At 44.9% G+C, this 23081-nt stretch overlaps 1 protein-coding gene across 2 annotated transcripts in view; it reads left to right on the forward strand.

Annotated features, from left to right (window-relative positions):
* Window positions 1–9: 9 nt before the first annotated feature.
* Window positions 10–23081, forward strand: part of GRK5 (G protein-coupled receptor kinase 5) — a 208996-nt gene continuing 185924 nt past the window's right edge. The window contains exon 1 of one of the 2 annotated variants that reach the window (XM_034663349.1): window positions 10–307. In XM_034663349.1, coding sequence (XP_034519240.1) covers window positions 256–307 — 52 coding nt within the window. In that variant the 5' untranslated portion in view covers window positions 10–255. The remainder of the gene's footprint in view (window positions 308–23081) is intronic. The other variant, XM_011219972.3, reaches the window with a different exon arrangement.

Below are 23081 nucleotides of genomic sequence, written 5' to 3' on the forward strand. Positions count from 1 at the left end.
GGGGGAGACTGTTGAGGGAGGGGGGAGGGGGGACACAGAGGGAGGAAGAAGCGGCGGCGGCGGCTCCTCTTTGCAGAGGGGGAAAACTCCGAGGGATAAGAGCAGGAATAATGCGGTAGGCAAGGCGGGCTGCTCGCTCCCGGCTCCTGGCTCCGGCGGCAGCAGCGGCAGCCCGAGTAGCGGCAGCAGCAGCGGCAGCACCCCCAGCAGCTGACAGCCCCGCCGGCAGGCTCCCTCGCTGACCGCCGACTGTCAATGGAGCTGGAAAACATCGTGGCCAACACGGTCTTGCTGAAAGCCAGGGAAGGTAAGAGGCAGGGCTGGTGCGTGCCTGGCGTATTAGCCGCGGGCCGGGGTGCGGGTGTCGGGCGGCGTGTAGGCTGGGGCTGTGCGTGTGCAGGATGCCCGCAGTGAGTTGGTCTCGAGCAGGACACCTCGGAGAGCTGCTCTGCAGACGCTTCAGGGGTCCTGCCCTTGGGCTCAGAGAATCTGGACTTGGGTAGAGAAGGAGAAACGTCGAGGTTGCAGGGATTAGGATGCTAAAATCTCCCTTAGTTTCCGGCTCTAACCTTACAGACCGTGCCATTTCGGCAGCTGTTGAAAGGTCAGTTGGAAAAGCATTCATTCAGGAAGAGATGGGCAAAAATGCAAACAAAATAGCTTTTCGAGTCGGCCCGGGATGGTTCTGTGAGTGTGAATTGGTGTGTGTGTTGGGGCGGTTGTAGGGGGTGGAATTAGCAGAAGCCAAGTCTTTGCTTGCGCAGGCTGAGTTGATATAGGCTATTGCTGGAAACCATCCGCTGGGAATGTTTCTTAGGGAAATCCCGTCGTGTGGAAGGAAGCCTTTTAAAGGCAAAGTAAGATGTTAAGGAATTAGCCCGTTCGTAGAATTACGGGAGACATGGCTGCACAAATCACCTAGAAAATAATTCAGAATTTCAGAGTTGGGTTTTTTCCCCTTTGGTGATGGGAGGAAGAGATAACTGAATTGTCTGATCTAGGTTCAGTTAAGAAAGGTAAGTGTGTTGGGTGCTTACATGCGTTTTGGGTGCAAATTATTAGATTTCCTGCATTTAGCTGGCAGGAAATATCGTCAAAACGAAGTGGGTAAGAGCTTAAGTCAAAGCTGTAAACACACACTTTGACTCTTCCTTGAGATGAAAAAAAGAGAGAGAGAGTGAGAGAAAGAAAAGAAAAAGTGGCCCAGAAACTTAGATGCTTCCTAAAAAAATGATTACGTGTAAACATACATATTTAGGAACACCTGGAATTTATGTAACATCTCTTTTGCCAAGATTTGAGCTCTGGCGTGCAGCCGTTTTACAAAAAGGGGAAGTGGTTTTTCCCTTTCATGGGAGGAGGCTTTATTTGACACCCAAGGTAGAAGGCAGCTAAGTAAGGTCTTGACTTCAGAGGGCGACTCAGGGAGCAGTCCACGAAAATGCCTTACCTACTTAATATTTTCATTCACCCGCTTTGATGAATGAAGGAAGAATTTCTGGCTGGCAATAAAACGATTCATGTTTACCCAGCCAGTTCCATCACCTTGTGGCTCTGTACACGCTGTGCGGGTGGGTGATGCACAGCCCAGTAACTCAACCCAGCGTTCACGTCGTAATTTCGTCGTCACTTGTCGCTCTAAAGCAGCCGCCTGGAAGGTTTGCTTTGAAAACCCCAGCAGAGTTTAAAATATGCAGGTCGTTCCCCCTCCCTTGCTCAGCTTTGGTGTGAACAGATTTGTAGGAGTGGCTGTTCCTTGGGGACTTTAGGTTTCTAAGGCCTGAGCTTTTTTCTTTCTACCTACCCTGCCATTTTAGCGAACTGGATCAAGGTGGGGACGAGTGGTCTCTCCCCCGGACTGGGCTGTGCGTCCGGGAGGTAAAGGAGCGGAGAAAACAGCCCCCCGCTCGCAGCTTTTGCAACCGCCACCTAGTGGTGGGACATGGTTGTACATCTTAGGGCTTGGGGGTTGGGAAAGTTTTCCACCCTCCCTCCATTCTGAAATTATTTCTTGGGAAATCACTGGATATGATGGTGCTGGAGGCTTTGCAAGTTTCACTGGTTACTCCTCAAGGAGGAATTCTGTTCCTTAGATTCGCTGCTCTACACGTTCTTTTGCCTGGGGCGTGCTTTTTTCTTCTCTCAGCATTTGGTTGCTTCTTTTAAAATGTTTTGCTTGGAGTTGGCAAAGTGTTATCAATTTTCTCTCCCAAATTGGTCTCTCTAGTTTTTTTTTTTTTTTTTTTTCACCGCCTGATATTTTTGTTTGGCAGGTTAACAAATTGGTTTTTTTGGAGCTTTAGGGAAGAGAACTGCAGGCTGGAAGCTTCTATGGAATGACTGAATTACAGTGATTAAAAGTGCTGGAGAATGTGCCTTTCACTTCCTTTGCCTTTGAAAGTCTTTTCAAATTCTCTTGGAGAGTTTAGGAGTCATCTCATGGTGAGAAAATAGCTCTGGACGATGTGTTTGAAATGGAGAGGGCCTTGTCTGTAAGAAAAGGGAGAGACTGACAAATGAATGAGAAAAATTAATCACTGACATGGAAACTTCATTGTTAAAATTTGCATTTCTCCTGTCTTTCTTTCTTACATTTAAAGAGAATCCCTGATTTTGTGTGCTTTCAGTTTCTTCTTATTGGGTCTGTATTAAAGATTTGAGCACATATATTCTAGTTAGTGTGGAAGGTTTTAGAAACAAAAGCAATTTATTTTTCTCTTCTCAGTTTATTCTTGAAGTCATTCTTTTAAATTAAGGAATTCCCCCCCAAATCCTATTATCCAAATATTCAGAAATGAAAATTTCAGTCAGTTTAGTGAAACATCTATCATAAAATTTATAGTATCCCTAATAATCTGAGTTGTTTAGAATGGTTAAAAGCCCTTCTTACTTGAAGGCTCTTATGAAAGGTCACAGATGAGAAATATAATGGGCGTATGTGAAATTTAATTTAGTTCACTTAACAAAATACACTATAAACAATTTAAAATGTGGCTTTCAAGTAAAAGTCACATTTGTCCCAAACAATAGAGAAACAGGCCTTGAAGAAAGACAGACGCACTTTGCAAATGCTGTAAAGGAAATTGTAGTTGTTCATGTTGGTGGGTAATTCTGGGGCCTATCTTTCGTTATTGTTATGCATTCTTAAAGGCAGATGGCTTCTTAGTTCACTGTAAATTCAGATCCTTACCATAATAAAATATGTATAAAGGGAAAACATGAATATATCAATAAAATAGGAAATCTGTAAGCGGATTAGAGTAAAATGAGCCATTGTAAGTAATTATAAAACATAGCAAACAAATCTCACCTTTGAGAAAGTTGTTTTGAAATAAGAAAAGATAGATCTGGATAATCTAGGTTCAGAATTTTAAACCACCCCAATGTATCCTGTGGGCTGTTTATTTGTCTTGGTCTCATGAGAAAACATTGACTTGATCACTCTTAGGAACTTTAGATTACTCTCCTAAAAAGTGGTTAAGGAAAATATAGAAGTTGAAACTGAATTCATGCCAATTTATGGAAATGAATTTAGTGATTAAGCATTTAATGAAAAGAGACCCAGACTAACTATCTACATTTTAGAATCTCAGAAAATTGGCAAGCAAGCTGGTGTCGAAATAATAGTGAGAAAGAGTGTTTTCAGAGTGTCTTTTGTGTGTTTCTTTTTGGTTTTATTGTTGCAGTAAAGGTTTTTATGTTTTTCTCATATTCTAGATCTTTTGCCTCACTCTTGAGTGAACTGTGGTGAGAAGCAATTTTGCAAGGGTTCACTGTTCTTCACAGGATAGCTGTAGCCATATCTGATCAATAAAGATAACAGAGGGAATATTGATCACATTTTCCGAAGCATGACCCTAGCAGGCACTGAGCACAGGAACCCAGAAGTCAGAAACGTAATGACTTGGCCATTGGTCACAATTGCCACGGAGCAGAATATATAGGAAATTTTCTCTCAGATAACTGTGGCTTTTTGGCCTGGATCTCCCCAGTGATCAAGATTAAGGGCCTGGGAAAAGGTGACGCTCTGTACAGGCAGAAGCTAGGGATGGTAAGAGAAGGGAGGGAACCTACATCCAGCCGGTAAGGGGCAGGCTCTGCCAGGACAGACTCAGCATTCCACAGTAGGGCTGAAAGCCCATGCTCCCTTCCGTCTTTCCCTCGTACCCCTAGTTCATGATGATGAAACCGACACGTCAGTATATTTCATTATTAGAACATTGGAATGTCTCTGAAGCTTACAGCCTCCTCACTGCCACCGGCAGGCAGGCATACTTCCTCCCTGCGGCTTCTCCCTTCAGTCTCCCTGTGCAGGAGAGCAGTGGTTCACCCAGCGGGAATCTGCTCAGTTAAGTACAATGATGTTAAATGAAATGGCCTTTTATTTTTCCTAAGTTTCTTTTCAGTACTGATGACTTTGAGGTAGAGAAACCAAAAGCAATGTTTTCGGAAGGCCTTGCTCTCTTATAGAAAGATTTCAAGTGATGATTTTAATTAATCCAGCGGCCTATTTTAAAAATCATCAAATAAATGCCCACAGGACTCTTATCTTTCAGTAGCTTAGCGGCTGCTTGTCAGATTCTAAACTCCAAAGTGCCCAAACTCTTCTAGTCCCCAAACTAATCCTCGTTTAAATGATGTCTTCGGAAGCTGTAACGCTTGTAGTGGCTTGATAAATGATAGCCTTTGGGTCTGGGCTGAAGACTTCAGTAATCTCTAAGTGGATTCAGGAAAGGGCTCAATATACAACCAAATCCACCCTTACCAAGGGCTATTCAACCCATACATGGAAACTTCCAGTGTTCTTGGGAAACCATACAGGACTGTGGTCAATATTTATTTTTATTTTATTTTTAAAAATTTTTAAGTAGGCTCCACGCCCAGTGTGCAGCCCAAAGTGGGGCTTGAACCCCTGACCCTGAGATCAACACCTGAGCTGAGATCAAGAGTCTGAACCTTAACCGATTGAGCCACCCAGAAGCCCCTGTGGGCAATATTTAAAGTTCATATTTGTTGCCAAAATATTTGTGACTCAAGGTAAAGCATTATAATTTCTAGACATTTTTTGAAATAAAAACAGTCTTATGGTTACAAAAGGGTATTACCACAGTTGACCATGCAACTGAGCAGAAACTTGAGACCACCATAGCCAGTGACCACAAACAGGTGACCCTACAGAAAAGGAAATCAGGAGGGGCACCTGGGGGACTCTGTTGGTTAAGTGTCCTACTCTTGGTTTCTGCTCAGGTCATGATCTCAGGATCATGGACTGGAGCCCTTCATTGGCCTCTGAGCTCAGTGGGGAATCTGCTGGAGATTCTCTCCCTCCACCTCTCCCCTGACTCCTGCGCTCTCTCTCAAATAAATAAATCTTAAAAAAAAAAGAAAAAGAAAAAGAAAGAAACCAAGAGTTTCTCCAGTCCTGCTCGCCCCACCCCCACACCTCACACCAAAATAGAATAGTGAAGATAAAGGGTTTTAAGATGTGATTTTAAAATGATTAAAATGGGTTGTGCGGGCTTAGATAATCAGAGTGATTTCTACTTTAAAACACATTCTGTATTACTTCAGTGAAAAATTTTATTTAAAAATATACTAAAGACTGAAAAAATTTTAATCAATAAATGAAGCTTCTGAAGACTGATCTTTTTGGGGTGAAGACCATGTTGTTCTGTTTGGTACCATCCAAACACTGGAGGAACCACTCCACTTTGTATCCATCATGCTATGTTTTAAAAAGAAGACAGTTACCTTCCAACTAGACCATAACCCCCCTCCCCAGTTTCTCATTTAGAGAAAACCATTCTTTTTTTTTTTTTTAAGATTTTATTTATTTATTCAACAGAGATAGAGACAGCCAGCGAGAGAGGGAACACAAGCAGGGGGAGTGGGAGAGGGAAGAAGCAGACTCATAGCGGAAGAGCCTGATGTGGGGCTCAATCCCATAACGCCAGGATCACGCCCTGAGCCGAAGGCAGACGCTTAACCGCTGCGCCACCCAGGCGCCCCTAGAGAAAACCATTCTTAAATTGTCTTCTGGGGATTCTTACAAGGGTGAAATCATTCACTCATTCATTCACTCATTCATTCAACATTTGGTTGTTGAAGGGCCCTGTGGGAGGACGTCAAACTTACAGAGATGCTGCTGGAGGTGGGTGGACAGATGGATTTAAACTGGTAAATCAGATATGGGTAGAACTAGATACCCCCCAAACCCCCAAAGCTGAAGTTGATGGTGGTGTGACCTGCTTAGCTGGGTCACTGTATTGACTTTGTTGTTCCTAGAACTTGGAAAATAGCCTGAGGGATCAAAATAGGATTTAAGGATACCTCAAAGGTCATACTTGAGGGATAGGCCTGAAATGTGGAAGACAACTGCTAATTTTCCAAGACATTGTGTTTTTATGAAGGTCAGCTCCTCCAAATGGAAAACACTAAAAACAAGGGCAAGAGGACCATTTGGTTGAGAAATGGCAAGAGGAGACCTGGTGTGCCGGGGTGCCTTCTGAGTGGAACTTCAGAGGTCTTTCTAGGACAGTGGCCTGGGTGGGGTTGATGGGCCGCAGTTCTGGAGTGAAGATGATGGAGGCCACCTTCCTTTCTGGCTTTTTGTTGGGATTGGTTTGAGCATGTCCTCTGCTGCAGCCTGTCACCTGGAATGACCTGGAAGGGTTAAAGGTGTCTAGGACTCTAAATTGGTCTGCTGTCCAACATGGTAGCCACTAGCTGCATGTGCTATTTATATTTTAATGAATTAAAATTAAAAATTCAGTTCCTTGGGCATGCTAACCACATTTCAAGTGCTCAGTAGCCACATGTGGCTAGTGGCTACCTTGTTGAACTGCACAGATATAGAACATTCCCAGCATTGCAGGAAGCTCATTTGGACATAGCTGCTCTGGAGTTCTACACATTCACTTGAAGAAGAGGGTGATAACCCCCTAACTTCTGACATGAGAACAGTGGGGAGGGAAAGGAGGAGAAGAGGGAGAAATGGGGAGGGTGTGGAGAAGAGAGAGGGAAAGAGACAGAGGCAGGGAGGGGAGCTGGCGGATGAGGGATTAGGACTGAGTCAATTTGGAGACAAATTTAGTTCAGGGACACTCATAGAATATTGGTGGTGGTGGTGAGCCAGCCATATTTTTTCTTTTTTTCTTATCTTGTTGGGAAATTTGCCTAGTATGAGCAACTGACTTTCCTGATTCAAATTAAGTGTGTATTATAGATACAGACAGAGCCTTGTGTTCCTTCTTGAAACTCCTGATGTGAAGATATTTTAAAAGTCATTTTATTAAGAAAACAACATTGTGTGTACAGTAAATCCACAGAAGGAAGGAAACAAACAAGAACAGCCCAACTCTTTCTATGGACTTCAGAAAGGTGTTTTAAAATGAGGGCGAAAATAGGTAAAATAATTTCAAGGCTTTCCATTTCTTCTGAACAGGACAGATTGAAATAAAATCATGAAGAAAGATGTCAAAAACACACCATCTTTGTATCCACTTTAGAATGATTTCTCCTTAAAAACTGTTTCCTGTGAGGTTTGGAAGATTTTAAGAATAACCCAGTTAGAGCACACTTAGAAAGTGGCATAAGCATTTGAAACAATAAAACAGTTAGTTGCTGTCTGAAGCAAGGAACTCTATTTGAAGTTGTGCCAAAGAGTCAACTGGTAACATCCTCCTGACAGAAGTCCGTAATAAATTAGGCTAATTTCCATAGGGCCTGCCTGGTCTCTAGGAATTTGTAATCTGTGGAGTATCAATCTTTTTTTAAAAGGCAACAATGAAATGAACCTCAAAGGACAACTTCCGGGGAATGTGGAGAAAGCAAAAGAAACGGAGATAAACAGATAAGATGATTCCCGTGTTGTGAAGTGGCGGAGGCCCACGGGGCAGCCAGAGTCTTGGCTGCACCTGGCCTTCTCAGTTGGTCTACCGGTCTGGTGTCCACTTGATGGAATAGAGATTACCCTGGTTTCACAGATAGGGAGACGGAGATGAAAGGAAGTCACGTGAACTGTGGACTTCCCTGGAGTGATCCTCCAAAGTCCTTTAATGTTCCAAAAGAAATCTTTCCCCTCCCATGTAATATAAGCCAAGAAACAAACCTATTGCCCAGGGCAGAATGGTTTCTAAATGTAAATGCCCACGAGGTTGCAATTATGGAAGAGAAAGAGGGTCTCTGTCACATTTCCTGGAAAAGGGGTGTAATGGGAGTGTAATTGTCCTCACGGATCCTGATTTCAGATCAATGCCAATTTGAGAGCCGTTGGTTGCGGTAATTCTTACTAGGTTGTGAGTGACTACTAATAGGTGAATCCTCACGTTAGGTGTTTCCATTTTAAAGTAGAACCATTGGGGCCCCTGGGTGGCTCAGTTGGTTAAGCATCTGCCTTTGGCTCAGGTCGTGATTCCTGGGTCCTGGGATCAAGCCCCTTGTTGGGCTCCCTGCTCAGCAGGGAGTCTGCTTCTCCCTCTCCTTCTGCTCCTCTCCTGCACTCATGTTCTTTCTCAAATAAATAAATAAATAAACAAAAATCTAAAAAAAAAAAAGTAGAACTGTTTATCAACTCAAATGAATCTGTGATTGAGGAGGGGGGATATAAGCATGCACGCGTGGTGGTTATGATCCTTTGGAGCCCCATTCCTGGTATTCTTCTATCTGTATCCTCTTCTCCCTGCCCCCGCCCCGATCCCTCACACATACCAACACATCAAAAGAGAAGGTCAGCCTCTTGGCATCTCCTCCTGGCAGAGCTCCGAGAGAATCTTGAGAAGCCACAGAATTGCCCCTGAGGGACAGGGCGTTAAACCAGATGGGTGGGGGTGGGGAAATGTCATTGGCAGCATGCTACTCCCTTTCCTTGGCAGAGCCACTAGATGGGCGCTGGGCAGGTCAGTTCCTTCTGGCATTGGCTTAGCATGTGCAGGTCACCCCCCCTTCCTTGGGTGCTTGCTCCCCCCGGGAGCCCCTTGCCTTGAAGTCCCTCTGCCTGATGGTGTGTGCTCAGGTGTCTGCAGTTTTCTTTACTGAATTAAAAAGAAGCAGGCTAGGGTGGGAGAGGTGGGGGAACCCACCAGACCGAGTCCTCTGCCAGATTGCAGGGTGTCCCCCTCTCCATCCCAGAGAGAGTGTAAGCTTCTCAGTGTTAACCCCTTTCCATTTTTCAGTGGTAAGCTGATAGACATTGCATTCAGAAGCCATATTAACCTGTGTGTGTGTGTGTGTGTGTGTGTACACATGTTGTGTTAATTTAGCCCCTTTACTTTTCGAGAATCTTTGCCAGCTGAAGAAGTCTCTTCTTGGGGGTCCCTGTCAAACTTGAGGTGCTGGAGAGGAGGCAGCATGATGTCATTGCCTGGTGATGAGGGGACAGGAACGCAAGCCTTTGATCTGCTCCTGCAGAGAAGGCAAACCTCCTAACTTAACCACCTCAGGAAGAGAAGAGGGGTGAAGGACAGAGTTAGCCAACTACAGGCTCGAGACAACCCACCCAGTGCAATCGGTCTGCCTGTCTGATAAAAGGTCTTGTGAAACCTCATTTGAAAATGGAATTCCATCTTGGCAAAGGCTTTACACCACTTGTGAAATGAAAACAAGCTGGAGGGGTCAACAAATGGCCCAGGAAAAACAGCTTTGTAATGGCTGATGCAGAAATGTGCCCTGCTTCATCTCAATGTGGTCTGTGAATGCATTCAGGAAGAGCTCGTGGGGATGTTCAGATAACATCTGTGAGAAGGAACTCCAAGCTCTAGGAAAACTAGGGGGTGGGGTGGGGACAAAGAATTGGGTCCCAGACTTGACTGGCAAAGGATGTCTCAAGATCCAACTTTTCTCAAGCTTGTGCTGCCATGGGTCCCTATCTCTAAGCCTCTAAGTCACGGAGGAGGGAGGGTGTCTGTCAGAGGCCCATGTGCCGGGCGTGTTCAAGAAATGCTCGATTGATGCTGTGTCTAAGTTCCATGGAGGAGAGGGGCAAAGCAGAGAAAGTAAGTAAGATTTTCAAGAAATGGCCTTGATGTCACAGTAGATGGTAAATTAGGAAATGATTCAATGCGGTTAAGAAAGATTAACTAAGGGTATAGGGCAAATTGGAAAATGTTTCCCAAATGTTTGTCTTCACTGTGAAAAATGTCTGGCAAACTCCCCCACCCCCATCCCCAATTTGGAAGTGGTTTGTTTTACTTGTTTTGGAAGAAATAAATATTTGCATTAGACCAAAACATTTGGGGCAAACAGTTCTCCCGAATTCTGAGGCTCTGTGTGGGTTGGAGGAGATGTCTCATGCCGGTAACATCGTACCTTTTTTGGCTAAATCGAAGGCACCTTAGGACACAATCTTCACATGTTTTTCACATCACAACTAGAATGAGGCTGAGCAAATGGAAAGAAAATAGGAAGCCAATGATCCTTCCAGACCTAGGGAAGGCTGTGGGCCTACCATGCAAAGGACGCAATCGTTATAGAAAAATTGCCTTTCTGCTTATGGGCAAAGAGGCTGGATCCAATTAAGACAAGGAAAATGTATGTTAACTTGGAGAAAAAAAAATTTCTAAACAGTCAATTCTGTAATCCTCTCTGGAGAGGAAGAGGCCAGCGTAATGGGGCTTTATGGATGATGCCAAACCCTGTGATATATAATAATTAGCAACCAATGGTTATTGTGCCGCACGCTCGTTCTGCAGACCACTAACCATGGCTTGGGAAGGAATGCACCGAGCCTAGATATTTGCCCCAGATGTCTTCCCATCAGTAGTATCCAATTAGAGGGATTTTTAAAATTAAAGCTTAATTCTCTATAACATATAACAGAATATAAATTAAAGAAGGACAAACCTGATTTCCTCAGTGGTTCCACGGGTTACGAAGGTGCGGGCTAGTTTCCGGGTACGCTGCAAGTATACTTCTCAGCTGACATTTTGCTAAATGCTGGGTGGCTGATGCTTTTGTATCTTGGTGACTGGTATTCTCACTAGTCTTTTTTGGCATCTTAAAAACATCTCAGGAATGAACGTGAGGGGTCAAGGATTTGAGAGTCAGATTCTTCTTGGGCAAGTGTTTAAAAGTGAACCTGTGTCTGCTCATTGTCCCGTTCACCCGGGGTGTGGGCCCCTGGGCTCTGAATATCTGCCTTCAATAGGAGAGCTTGGGGGCTCCCTGGAAGCAAAATTCTGGTGGGCATAGCCCCGGGTTGGCTTTTGCATCGTGCCCAGTGTCATAAATCCAGCATTTAGTGCATACTTACTGTGTACTTGGCACCGTGGCAGGTTCTGACAGGAGGAAAGGGTGAACAATGGAGTCTCCCATTTTTCTAGAAGAATCACTTAGAAATGGTAAAGTCCTTTGTGTCCATTGTTTTAGTTGATCTTTATAATCCTGTGAGTATGTTTTATTCTCCCCCATTCTTGTAGATGAAGAATTGGAGGCTCGGAGGGGTGAATGACTTACCGTAGGGTACTCTGCTAGCCCCAGAGCCTGGACCCAGCACCCAGCCCCATCTCCACGCCTGACCCTCTTTCTGCCCCGTCACGGCTGCCGCCCTCCACAACCTCACCAGCTATGGGAATGTCAGTACTGACATACACGAGACATTTGAAAAAGAATCCAGTGTGCAGCTGTGACTCACAACTAAATTGGAATCATTCTATCTAATTTTTAAGACTAAAAAAATTTTTTCCCAGGTAATCTACCTGTTTGCTAAAGGAAATTCAAACAGCAATGCAAAACAGGCAAGAAGAAAGTGAAAATCTCTCTCTTCCCAAGTGTCCTGGCTACCAGCCCTACCCCTCAGAGACAGTTACTGTCTGCATTTCTGCATTTAGGGGGACCTTTTTCCAGATCTGTGTCTATGCCCGTGTGAGCATACACGTCCATTTTATACAAATGGCAGACTATATACATGGTGTTTTGTTTTTTTTTTAAAGATTTTATTTATTTATTTGACAGAGATAGAGACAGCCAGCGAGAGAGGGAACACAAGCAGGGGGAGTGGGAGAGGAAGAAGCAGGCTCATAGCAGAGGAGCCTGATGTGGGCTCGATCCCATAACGCCAGGATCACGCCCTGAGCCGAAGGCAGACGCTCAACCTCTGTGCCACCCAGGAGCCCCTATATACATGGTGTTTTGCAGCTGTTTTCAGTCAACAGTATGTTGTAGGGCTTCCCTATATCAATGTTTCTAGTTTCCCCTGAAATGATGAGTGTCGGGAAAAATTGTGAGGCACTTTGGAAACTGAGTGTCATTTCAGTGAAATGCTGGGTGTCTTCTAGCATAATCCTGAGGGGTTATCTGGTTCCAAAGGGGTCTGTGTTTTTCCTTTGTCCTGGGCTGGTTTAATCGTGTAGTTAACCAGGCCTCTATAGTGGGCCAATTAGGTTTTACAATTTATTTAATTGTTTATTTATTTTTATGAAGTAGGCTTCAAGCCCAGCACGGAGCCCAATGCAGGGCTTGAACTCATGACCCTGAGATCGAGACCTGAGCTGAGATCAAGAGTCAGACGCTCAATCGCTCAACTCAACTAATCCGCCCCAGGCCCCTAGGTTTTACAGTTTTTAAATATATTGTGAACAGTAGAGGAATATCCTATACATTGTGTAACATCTTATATACTTATTTTAAGATTTGGTTGTTTTTTTCCCCCTGTGGTGGTATCTGCCTAATAGCATTTCCCCACCCTCTTCCCCACCGTCTGCTTTGGGAAAAATAGTAATTTCTAAAGTGGAGTTAAGTGGCCCTAGGGATGTACAAATACATTTTCTCATGAGAAAGGGGCATGATACACAGGAGGACGTGTGATAAGACGTTTTTGAAACCTTTGGGATGTAACACCCCTCACCTCTGAGAACGCAATCATCTTTTCTGTGGTATTCAAAGTTTGGAATAGGGAAATTGAGTTCAGTCAAAGACTTTCCTTGGCAATGACAATGTCATTGTCCCTGGGTTTTGCATTTGTGGGCCCGGCAGGGAGCAGGGAACAGACTCAGATAACAAGCCCACAGCTTCGTAAAAATGGTCTGGTATGTATCTCCTTTGAGCATCCCCACAACCTAGACTTGGCCAGTCCTTCTTCTCCACCTTTTTCTTTTGGTTTGAGAAAGAAAGAAATCAAGCTCAGAGAGGTGAACCGCTTTTCCAAGGGCGCGCCGCAAGGACCTACTTCTCCTCCTTCGCCTCTGGGGCTAACCCAGGGCATCTGTCTGTGGACCTGCCCGTCTGGTCGTGAGTCGCACAGCTTCAGGGAAGTGCCACTTAGCTCACGGAGGCGGTAGACCTGTAAATGTGTCTTGGGGTAGGCATGCTCTTTCCTCATTCCCTCAAAGGTGCTGCGTGTGCTCTTGTTGGGAGCTCCCCTCAATCCGACGCGTGTGTCTTTTATCTCGTACGGCATTCCCCTCTGTGGAATTCCATGGGTTCTTCCTCCAGTGGCTACTTTGACTGAAGGTTTGCATGAGATTTACCTCCGCGAGGGTTCTAGGAGTCCCACCTTGAGGATCAAAAGCACAAATAAAAACGGTCTGATACAAAAACAAGTCACTGGCCCTGCCTCCCCTTTCTGTCTCCCTCCAAGAGAAGCTTGGCGTGAGGGCAGCGCCCAAGGCCTTGGGTCTTCAGTATTTTCATAATCGTTGGAGGGGAGAGTGGCATTTTCTTCCTGGAGGCATCCGTAGATGTGTTGGCTCACACTTGAGTGCTCGCTGCTGCCTGGACCAGACTGGACCAGCAGAATGGACCAAACAGAGAAAGGCTGCCCATTAATTGGATGATTAGTCTGAACAAGGTCGTGGACTCACTGTCATCTCCGGGAGTTCCTTTTTTCCCCAGAGAAGGGGTCCGAGGACCAAATGAAGCCCATGCGGAGAGCGGTGCCAGAGAGGAGGCAGTCTCTAACAGAGGACTGGTCCCCAGGCCAGGACTGCCCCGAGCGGGGGGGGGGGGGCAGCTCTGAGGCTCACTCTCAGGCTGCATTGTTCCCCAGGGCTACAAAGTACCACAACATGGGCAGCTTCGAACCACAGAAATTTATTGTCTCACAGTTCTGGAGGCCAGAAGTCAAAATCAAGTGGTGGGCAGGCCACACTCCCTCTGAAGGTGCTAGGGAAGGCCCCTCTCCTTGCTTCTGGTGGCTTCAGGCATTCCTCTCTGATAGATGTCTGTCTTTTCCCTGTCTCTCTTCACACGGTCTGCCCTCTGCGCCTGCCTGCCTGTGTCCAGATTTCCCCTTTTTATAAAGACACCAGTCAAACTGGATTAGGGCCCAGCCTAATGACCTCATTTTAACTTCAAAAAAAATTTTTTTTTAAAAAAGATTTTATTTATTTATTCGACAGAGATAGAGACAGTCAGCGAGAGAGGGAACACAAGCAGGGGGAGTGGGAGAGGAAGAAGCAGGCTCATAGTGGAGGAGCCCGATGTGGGGCTCGATCCCGTAACGCCGGGATCACGCCCTGAGCCGAAGGCAGATGCTTAACCGCTGAGCCACCCAGGCGCCCCAACTTCAAAAAAATTTTTAATTGAAGTGTAGTTGATATACAATATCATATTAGTTTCAGGTGTACAACATAGTGATTCAACATTTATGTACATTAGAAACTGACCTCATTTTAACTTAATCACCTCTGTAAAGACCCTACTTCCAAATAAGGTCACATTCTGAGGTTAGGGTTTCAATAATCTTTTTTGGGGGGGGATGTGGACACACAATTCAACCCATAAGAAAAAGCCCTACCCATGATCTGAATCAGAAGCTCATGGACCGTACCTAGGAATTTCTATTATAAAAACCCCCGAGGATCAGCCAGGCATGGGAACCACTGCTCTGAAGATTTTTTGACTCCCTCCTGAGATGATGTTGAGCCTCTTCTCCAACCCGGCTCTCCAAATAGGACTCTGCACCTTCCCTGGGAGCTGGCTTCTGTCCTCTGCTCAAATCTTTCTAGGGTTGGGGAACTCATACCTCTCTCAAGCAGCCCATCCTGTTTTTAACTGCTGAAGTAAGAAAAATATTTATTAGCTAGGCTTCTTGCTTTACCCACTAAATTGCAACCTCCCCGAGGGCTGGGATTCAGATTACTTTCTTTCCTTATATCTCCCTGGGCCTCACCAAATGCTGATGGTAAACCTGAATCTGCAGTCAAGCCCAGGTACGCCTGGTCCATTAGGTCCTGGTTCTGCTCTTTGGAGGCCTCCAGAAGAAATGCACCACACTTTGCTGGGGAGGGGGGGGTGTCCTTTTTTTCCCCCCCAGTGCAGAAAGGTGTTTGTTTTGTTTTGTTTTTAAGATTTTATTTATTTGCGCGCGTGTGCGAGAGAGAGAGAGAGAGAGAGAGAGAGTGAGAGAGCAAGAGAGAGCATGAGCAGTGGGAGAGGGAGAAGCAGGCTCCCTGCCGAGCAAGGAGCCAGACATGGGGCTCAATCCCAGGATGCTGGGATCATGACTTGAAACGAAGGCAGAAGCTTTTTTTTTTTTTTTAAAGATTTTATTTATTTATTTGACAGAGAGATTGGCAGCCAGCAAGAGAGGGAACACAAGCAGGGGAAGTGGGAGAGGAAGAAGCAGGCTCCAAGCAGAGGAGCACGATGCGGGGCTCGATCCCAGGGCTCTGGGATCACGCCCTGAGCTGAAGGTAGACGCTTAACCGACTGAGGCACCCAGGTGTCCCGAAAGGTGTTTTATTATAGCACGGGGGCAGGACCCATGGGCAGAAAGAGCAGCTGGAGCCCTTCTAATATTAGAAGACAACTGTGATTCCCACTATAAAATTGGAACCAGAACCCTGGCCTCTGGACTCCCAGCTCAGTGCTTTCCTTGCACATCATATTCAAGTAACCGACATATTCAGCCGAGGATCAGAATCTGTTAGCAGCTAGGAAGATTGTATTGCTCACATCTGGCAAAGCTCAAGGACAAAGCCATTTAATAACTTCCCCAGCTGGGGTCAAGACACCCACTTTCTTTCTTTTCAAGGTAATATTGGTATCTTCTCTTGCTCTTAAGTATCTTGACCCAAGATGTTTCGATTCCTCTGAAAGCTCTATTGATGCCTCTAATGAAGAGGTTGAAGGGAAAGGAAGAAGGTGCCACCAACATGCTGTGTGAGCTTTGGCACATTACTTGACCTCTCTGAGCTGTATAAACGTACACCTTGCCCAGGTGATTTCCGGAGCTCTATTCACCCTCTAGATCTGAGAATTTGCTGGTGCATTTTCCACTGATGGTAATTCAACGGGTACTTCATAATAAGATTTGATGTTAATTTGAAGAGCAGCCATTACACATTAAAATGAAAATTACCCCAAGGAAAGAATCAGAGCTGGGAGGGGTTCCATGTATAATAGAAACAAACAGGAAAAAAACCCACTGCTGCTAATTTAACTGATGCCTGCAATCTAAGAAAGGCAAATGCATGATTCTAGTATTTTCTTTAGTGGATTATAGAAAAGAAAATTAAATCAAAAGTCAAAAATAAACAGTTTGATTGCTCTTCACTGTATTATCTTAATAAACAGTCTTCTTGGAAAGTTTAAAAATACACAGCACTCTGTCTGGCCAAAGAAAACAATAAGTAAATATTGTTGAGAAAATGTGAGAATTTTCCATCTAGGCACGAGTGACGACAACATTGTCGTGTGGACTTGGAGATATCCCACAAGGAGTTAGAGGTTGATAAGCATTACGTACTTGTCAAGGCTTGTGGTTGGGGACACTGTTGTCACCCACGGGGTTAGAATGGGAGTGGGTACAGCTGAGCGTTCTCATAGGCTCTGGGCAAATCCTGACCCGTTTCTTCATTCGCCCACAGCGTTTGGTCTAGACGTCCACCTTATCTTGACCGGCTACACATATTTCACAGTCTAGGAGGATGCTGAGGAGATTGGTGGTTCTCCTTCCCTTAGGTTTTCTATGGCTGTAAGTGGCAAAAGGTGGGTTGTGATTTGGTAATTTGTCTGAGGTCGCAAAGCCAGTAACTTAGCTTCTCAGTATCTTTGTCATCATCACATGGGGATAATGCCTTCATGATTACAGAGACCCAATGAAGAATACAAATAAAAGAGAATGTCCACATACAGACCCAAGTGTAGGTAAAAATCTAGTTTACAGTAATGGAAGCATTTCAGATTAAAGGGGAAAGAATGGCTTACTCAGGAAATGGTGTTGAGGTAAGTGGCTAATGAATCATTGGGGAAGATATAACGTTGGATTCCTACCTTACGCTAACTAAACAAATTACAGATGCATTGAAGATTTAGATTTCTAAAAAAACGAATCTATGAACATTCTAGAAGAACATTCTAGAAGAACATTCTATGAACATTCTAGAACATTCTAGAAGAACATTCTATGAACATTCTAGAAGAAACGAATCTATGAGCATTCTAGAAGAATATTTTGTATAGTTTTGAAGCACAGTCATAAGAAAAGAGGCTAACGCAGTTGACCATGCAAAAAAAAAAAAAAGAATCTCTGACAAAAGAGATCATAACAAAAATTGAAAGTTGAGTGACAAACTGGGAAAATAGCCTTAATCTGTAAGATACTCTCATAGAAATCAATCAAAGGAAGGAAATGTCCAGTAGAGAAATGTCCAAAGACCATGAAGAGGTGTTTCACAAAAGAAAGACTAGCTAGGAAAGAAGCTATATTAATTAAGCAGGAGTCTTGGTTGCAAATGACAGCAATCCGGTTTGAACTAGTATAGGCAAATGAGAACTCATCTGGGAGGGAACTGGGGTATCTTGTATGTCAAGGAAGGGTGGGAAGTACAGGGACCCAGAGGGCCTCAGAACCCCCATAACCTGGAACTTGAACACTAATAGAGCTCTCCATCTTTCATCTGCTTGATCTACCAGCCTGCTGTTTCCTCACTACTTTCTCTGTATGTTGGGGGAACATTTCATGGTTTCAGATTTTACAACTTGCACCAGTAGACAGAGACTGGTCTTTTCCTCCCCAATTCTGATTTGAAAAACTAAGGAATGACTCCAGCTGTCCAGTCTTGTGTTGGTGGATCGCTCCAGAATAATTCATGTAGATTGCAGGCATCGATTCTTAGATTCTTGGATTGAAGCCCGTAGGGGTGAAATTGTCACCACATGGTGGCTCTGGTAATAGCTGGAGAGGTTGGGGGTAGTAAGTGGAGAGGTGCTTTCTAGGGGGAGAAGGGAGGTGTTATATAGGGATTCACTACACATGAAAAGATGCTCAACCCACCAGTAAACCAAATCTTGTGTATATGCAGAATCTTAGAATGGCAAAAATGTAACACATTGATAAGGAAGTGTGGGTGGATAGGATCTTTCAAACATTACACTCCCTTTGCTGATAGGAGTGCAAATTGATGTCTTTCTCAAGGAGTCTGACAATATATACATCAAAAGCCTTAAGATTATGTAACCTTTGAAATTGAAATTCCAATTCTAGGATTTCATCTTAAGAAACACAGTGCACAAATGTTATACAGAGTGTTATAAATGGTTGAAGGTATTTATGACAGAAGTTGGAAGCAATTTCAGGGACCATTGGTAGAGGATTGATAATATGAATTTTGGCATATTCAAATAATGGGCTCCTATGTAGCCAGTAAGAGTTATGGAGATCTATTCTTATTGACATGAAGAAATGCTCATGGAGTGAATGGAAGTTGGGATAACCTGGATTTTGTATAGTGAGCCTGTTATATGTAAGTGGAAAAACAAGATTTTTTTCATTTGGTGAAGGGGGGACAACAATTAGTGCTTTATAAATGTAAGTTTGCTTGCTGAGATCATAACAAAATAAAATCTTTTTAAAAAACAAAGCATATGTTAGGTCCTCTGGATCTCCCCAAGGGTTGTCCTACTTAGCATTTCACTATGGGAAGTCATGAGATTACTCTGGCCATCTTGTTTAAATGATTCTTGAAATTTCTCCATGGACCCATTTGTTGACTGACCGGCTTGACTGAATCTGTAATATAAACCTTAGTGCAGCTAGTACACTTTCTTGACTCTGCTAAATGGTGACACATTTTTGTCTTTCAAGTATGAATTTGATTTTTGGGAAAAGCCTATGTTCCTTTATTGTCAGTTTTGGTGCATAAAGCCGGTAGCCCCCTGGGTGACAATTTTGGAGGTGGAGTCTGGGCCAAGAATGGAGAACGGGAACCTTCCCAGTGCCCTGGCCAGGGGTGGGGTTTATCTGAAACCCCCCAGGCACTGTGTGTTCCCTTTAATGGTAACCACTGTCATTTGCTTCTTTTATCCTCATGTAACCGTATGTGGGAGGTGAGCATTTTGATTCTTACATGACAAGCTGGGTAGTTGGTAACGAGAGAAACACCATGACTGTCTGGAATCCTGCAACCAGGGGTGTGCTCAGTGGGTACTGGATTTCTCTCAGCCCTATCTGGTAAACTAATGACTAATGAGCAGGAATACTTTGGGATGCACAAAATTGGAGTCCGTTTCACTGATATGATTCAAGCACCTCCTGGGTTTATGACGCTAGTAGGGGTGCTTCCGGAGTGTAAAGATGAAAGAGACTGCTCCTCCCTTTCAGGGAGTTCTGATCTAGTTGGGCAAGGACAGGTGCATGGCCAACTACATTACAAGGTAGATTCTAAGTATAAAGATAGTCATGATGGGGGCAGATCACTTAAAGCATCATGGAGAGGTGGCATTTGGGCTGGGTCACGAAGGCTGGTGGCTGTGATGTGAAGCCACCATTAAAGAAACCCTCTCCCCATGCCAGGTTTGTGAAGGGGGCTTTGTAGATATGTATTTTTCATTCCAATCTGTTAAGTTAGGTATCCGTGTCATTTGCCCATGACAAACCCATAGAGGCTAAAGTGCTTCCAGGGTCGAGAGGCAGGTAAGTGTTGGAGCTTGGATCTGACCCTAAAGCCAGTGTGGTGGGAATTCCATCGCATGAAGTTACCACGTGGAGTGTGGTGACGACAGAGACTCCTGGGAGCACGGAGGGCAGAGCCAAACAGTGGTGACTGGGCCACTAGCAGAAGACAGTTGTTCGCCTGGAGCATGGAGTACTTGTAGGGGAGCATGGAACAGGAAGCCTGGACCAGCCTCTGGGGAAACCAGGCTGAAATGTTGCGAACTACATTTTTAGGCAAAATGGAGTCATTGAGAGTTTTTGAGCAGAGGAGGCTGATACTGGCTGAGCTGGAAGACACTGAATCTGGCAGCAGAGGCTGAGGCCAAATGGGCAGTGGTTCTGAGAAGTATGTGGTCCTGCAAAAAAAGAGGGGTGAGGTGGGTGGGAGTGGCTTTGGGGAGGCTGATTCTACAGAACTTGGCACCTGATGGGACATGATGTGTGAGAGGATAAAACTATTCAGTTTGAACCCAGGTGACGCTATAGAGCAGCCAGGAGATGTTGCTGGCTCTGGGAAAAGATGCAGGCGTGGTTTGGGTCTCACGGAGAGGAGAGATGGCCGTTGTGGAGCTGTGGAGTCTGGAGAGAGCTTTCTGGCGGTAGGCGAGGATAGCTTTGTTTTTCCCCTGCCCACCACCCTCTTCTTCTAACAGCCCCGCCCTTTTGCTTTGGGGCACCGCCCCTCTTCCGTATTCAGTCCATGAGGTTAGGTGGGGATGACTTCTCATTGGCTCCATGGGTGAGCGTGGGATCCAGCCCTGGCCAATCAGAGCCTTGCTTTCTTTGAGTCCCCTCCACCGGTTTAGGGACGAGGATGTGATTCATGGTCCAGAAAGCGCTTCCTTTCTGCTTCTGGGGTTGCCAAGCTGGTGGAAGGGAAGCCTGGAGCTACCGGTGGCCGTTGCCTAAGAATAAAGGCAGTGCGAGAGAGACAGAGAGAGAGAGATATTCCTCATCACATTGATGGTTGGTCTCCCGCTATCCTAGGAGCGAGATGCACCACCCTGGGCTTCCTGTTTGGGTGAGCCGATAATTTGACACTTACCAGTCAAAGGGCCCTGGCTCACTCAGGATTAGAAGCCATGTCTTTAGGGGACACCTGCCTTAAAGGGCCCAAGAAGACAGGCCTGGAGAGGTGGGATGTGGATGGAGAGAAGGTGCCCCGAGTCAAGGAAGGCTGGAGAGCATTTATCCCAGGCTTTGCCTGAGCATAGGGCAGGTGTAGGGGAGCATGGAACGTTTGACGTTTGCCATAAACAATACAATCCCCGCCTGGTTGCCTTTGTGGGACTCCAACTGTAGAAAAAAAAAAATCAGGAAACAAGTAAACGAACATGCTGGTCACCATGGAAATGTAAACCCAAGGTGTTAGGAACAATAGCTGTGTGTGAGTCCGGAAGTGGATGCTGTCTCCACAGTTGGTTTGATCCCAAATCTGTTTCCCTGTGGGAGCCTGTACATACCTATAAACTCGTTATACAGACAGCTTCCCCTAGAGAGGGAAACACCTCCGATAAGCCTCGGTTTCATCATCATTAAAATGGCTATAAACTTAATATGGTGCTTGTGCATACCAGGGCTCTCCTCACAGCTGCTCTTATTCCAATCCCACAGGCGAGAAAAATGGAGAGAGATTCCTTAACGTGCCCAAAGTCACCGATATTAATGGACAAGGCGAGGCTTGCACCGAGGCCCCAGTGTCCACACGCTTTCAGCAGCCATGTTCTGCTACTGCACATTGGCGTTCAAAAATTTTAGTAGAGGGGCGCCTGGGTGGCACAGCGGTTAAGCGTCTGCCTTCGGCTCAGGGCGTGATCCCGGCGTTATGGGATCGAGCCCCACATCAGGCTCCTCTGCTATGAGCCTGCTTCTTCCTCTCCCACTCCCCCTGCTTGTGTTCCCTCTCTCGCTGGCTGTCTCTATCTCTGTCGAATAAATAAATAAAATTAAAAAAAAAATTTTAGTAGAAGCAGTTAATACTTATTTTACTTGTCTTATTTTATTGAGTCCTGACCACAGACCAATGGGGTAGGTGCAACTGGTTAATCCCATTTTATAATGAGAAAGTGAGCCACAGAGGGTTTAGGAATCCTGCCCAAGTTCCACAGTCAGTAGGAGGCAGAATTATATTTTGAGGTTATTTTTTTAGATAACGATTTGAAATGCTGATGTGCCTTAAAATTATTTTGGAAGCCTAGGATGCGTGTTAACTGTAATTTCTAAATCTGGCTCTCATCAATTGTGATGTTCTTCATGTGTAGATTTATATTAAACAAATGGGGGGGTGAACATTGTGGACAGAGAATAACAGTGACTTGATTGGTCTATTATCGTTGGAAAACCATATTCTGGAATTCACTAACACGTAAGTAATTGGACAGTGTTAAAGCAAAGAAATAAGCTTTGAAAACAAAATCACACCTTTAAAATCTATGCAAACTCTTTCCTTGGTGAAGGAAAAACCGAACGTACTACTGTTTGTGGGCTGGCTGGACGCGTTACAAATGCTGTGGAGTGGGAGTATGGGACAATTTTTTTTCATTGAGGGCCCATTATAAGACACACTTGTGCTGCTTAAACTCCCCCAAACTCGTGAATTGGTTCAATAACAAAAGGCATGAATCATTTTAATATGAAGGTGCCGGAACATCTGCCTGAGTAATTTCTGACACTTTTTTTCTTTCTTTTTGAAAATGTGTTATACTTGGGATTTATTGTTGGAAATAAAAGTGGATCTGGGGACTGGTGGCCTAGAAGCTTCATGAAGACAGAGCCCGTGCTCATTATTTATTGCTCTTTGTCAAGGGCCTGTATACGGTAGGTCTCAATGAATCCTTTTTTTTTTTTTTTTTAAGATTTTATTTATTTATTTGACAGAGAGAGACAGCCAGAGAGAGTAGGAACACAGCAGGGGGAGTGGGAGAGGAAGAAGCAGGCTCCCAGTGGAGGAGCCCGATGTGGGGCTCGATCGCAGGACTCCAGGATCACACCCTGAGCCAAAGGCAGACGCTTAACGACTGAGCCACCCAGGCGCCCCTCAATGAATACTTTTTGAATGAATGATGAATTTAGGAACACCTGGATTCTCCCGCATGCCAAGCCTACTCCTCTCCAGGAGGTTCCTTAGACTGGCAGATGGCCCAGGGCTAGTAGAAGCTTATGGTAAAGTTCCAGCTGGTTTGAGGGCCCAAGGCGGAGCTCCGGACCG

This window comes from Ailuropoda melanoleuca, chromosome 6 (genome assembly GCF_002007445.2).
Source record: "Ailuropoda melanoleuca isolate Jingjing chromosome 6, ASM200744v2, whole genome shotgun sequence".
NCBI classification, from domain to species: Eukaryota; Metazoa; Chordata; class Mammalia; order Carnivora; family Ursidae; genus Ailuropoda; species Ailuropoda melanoleuca.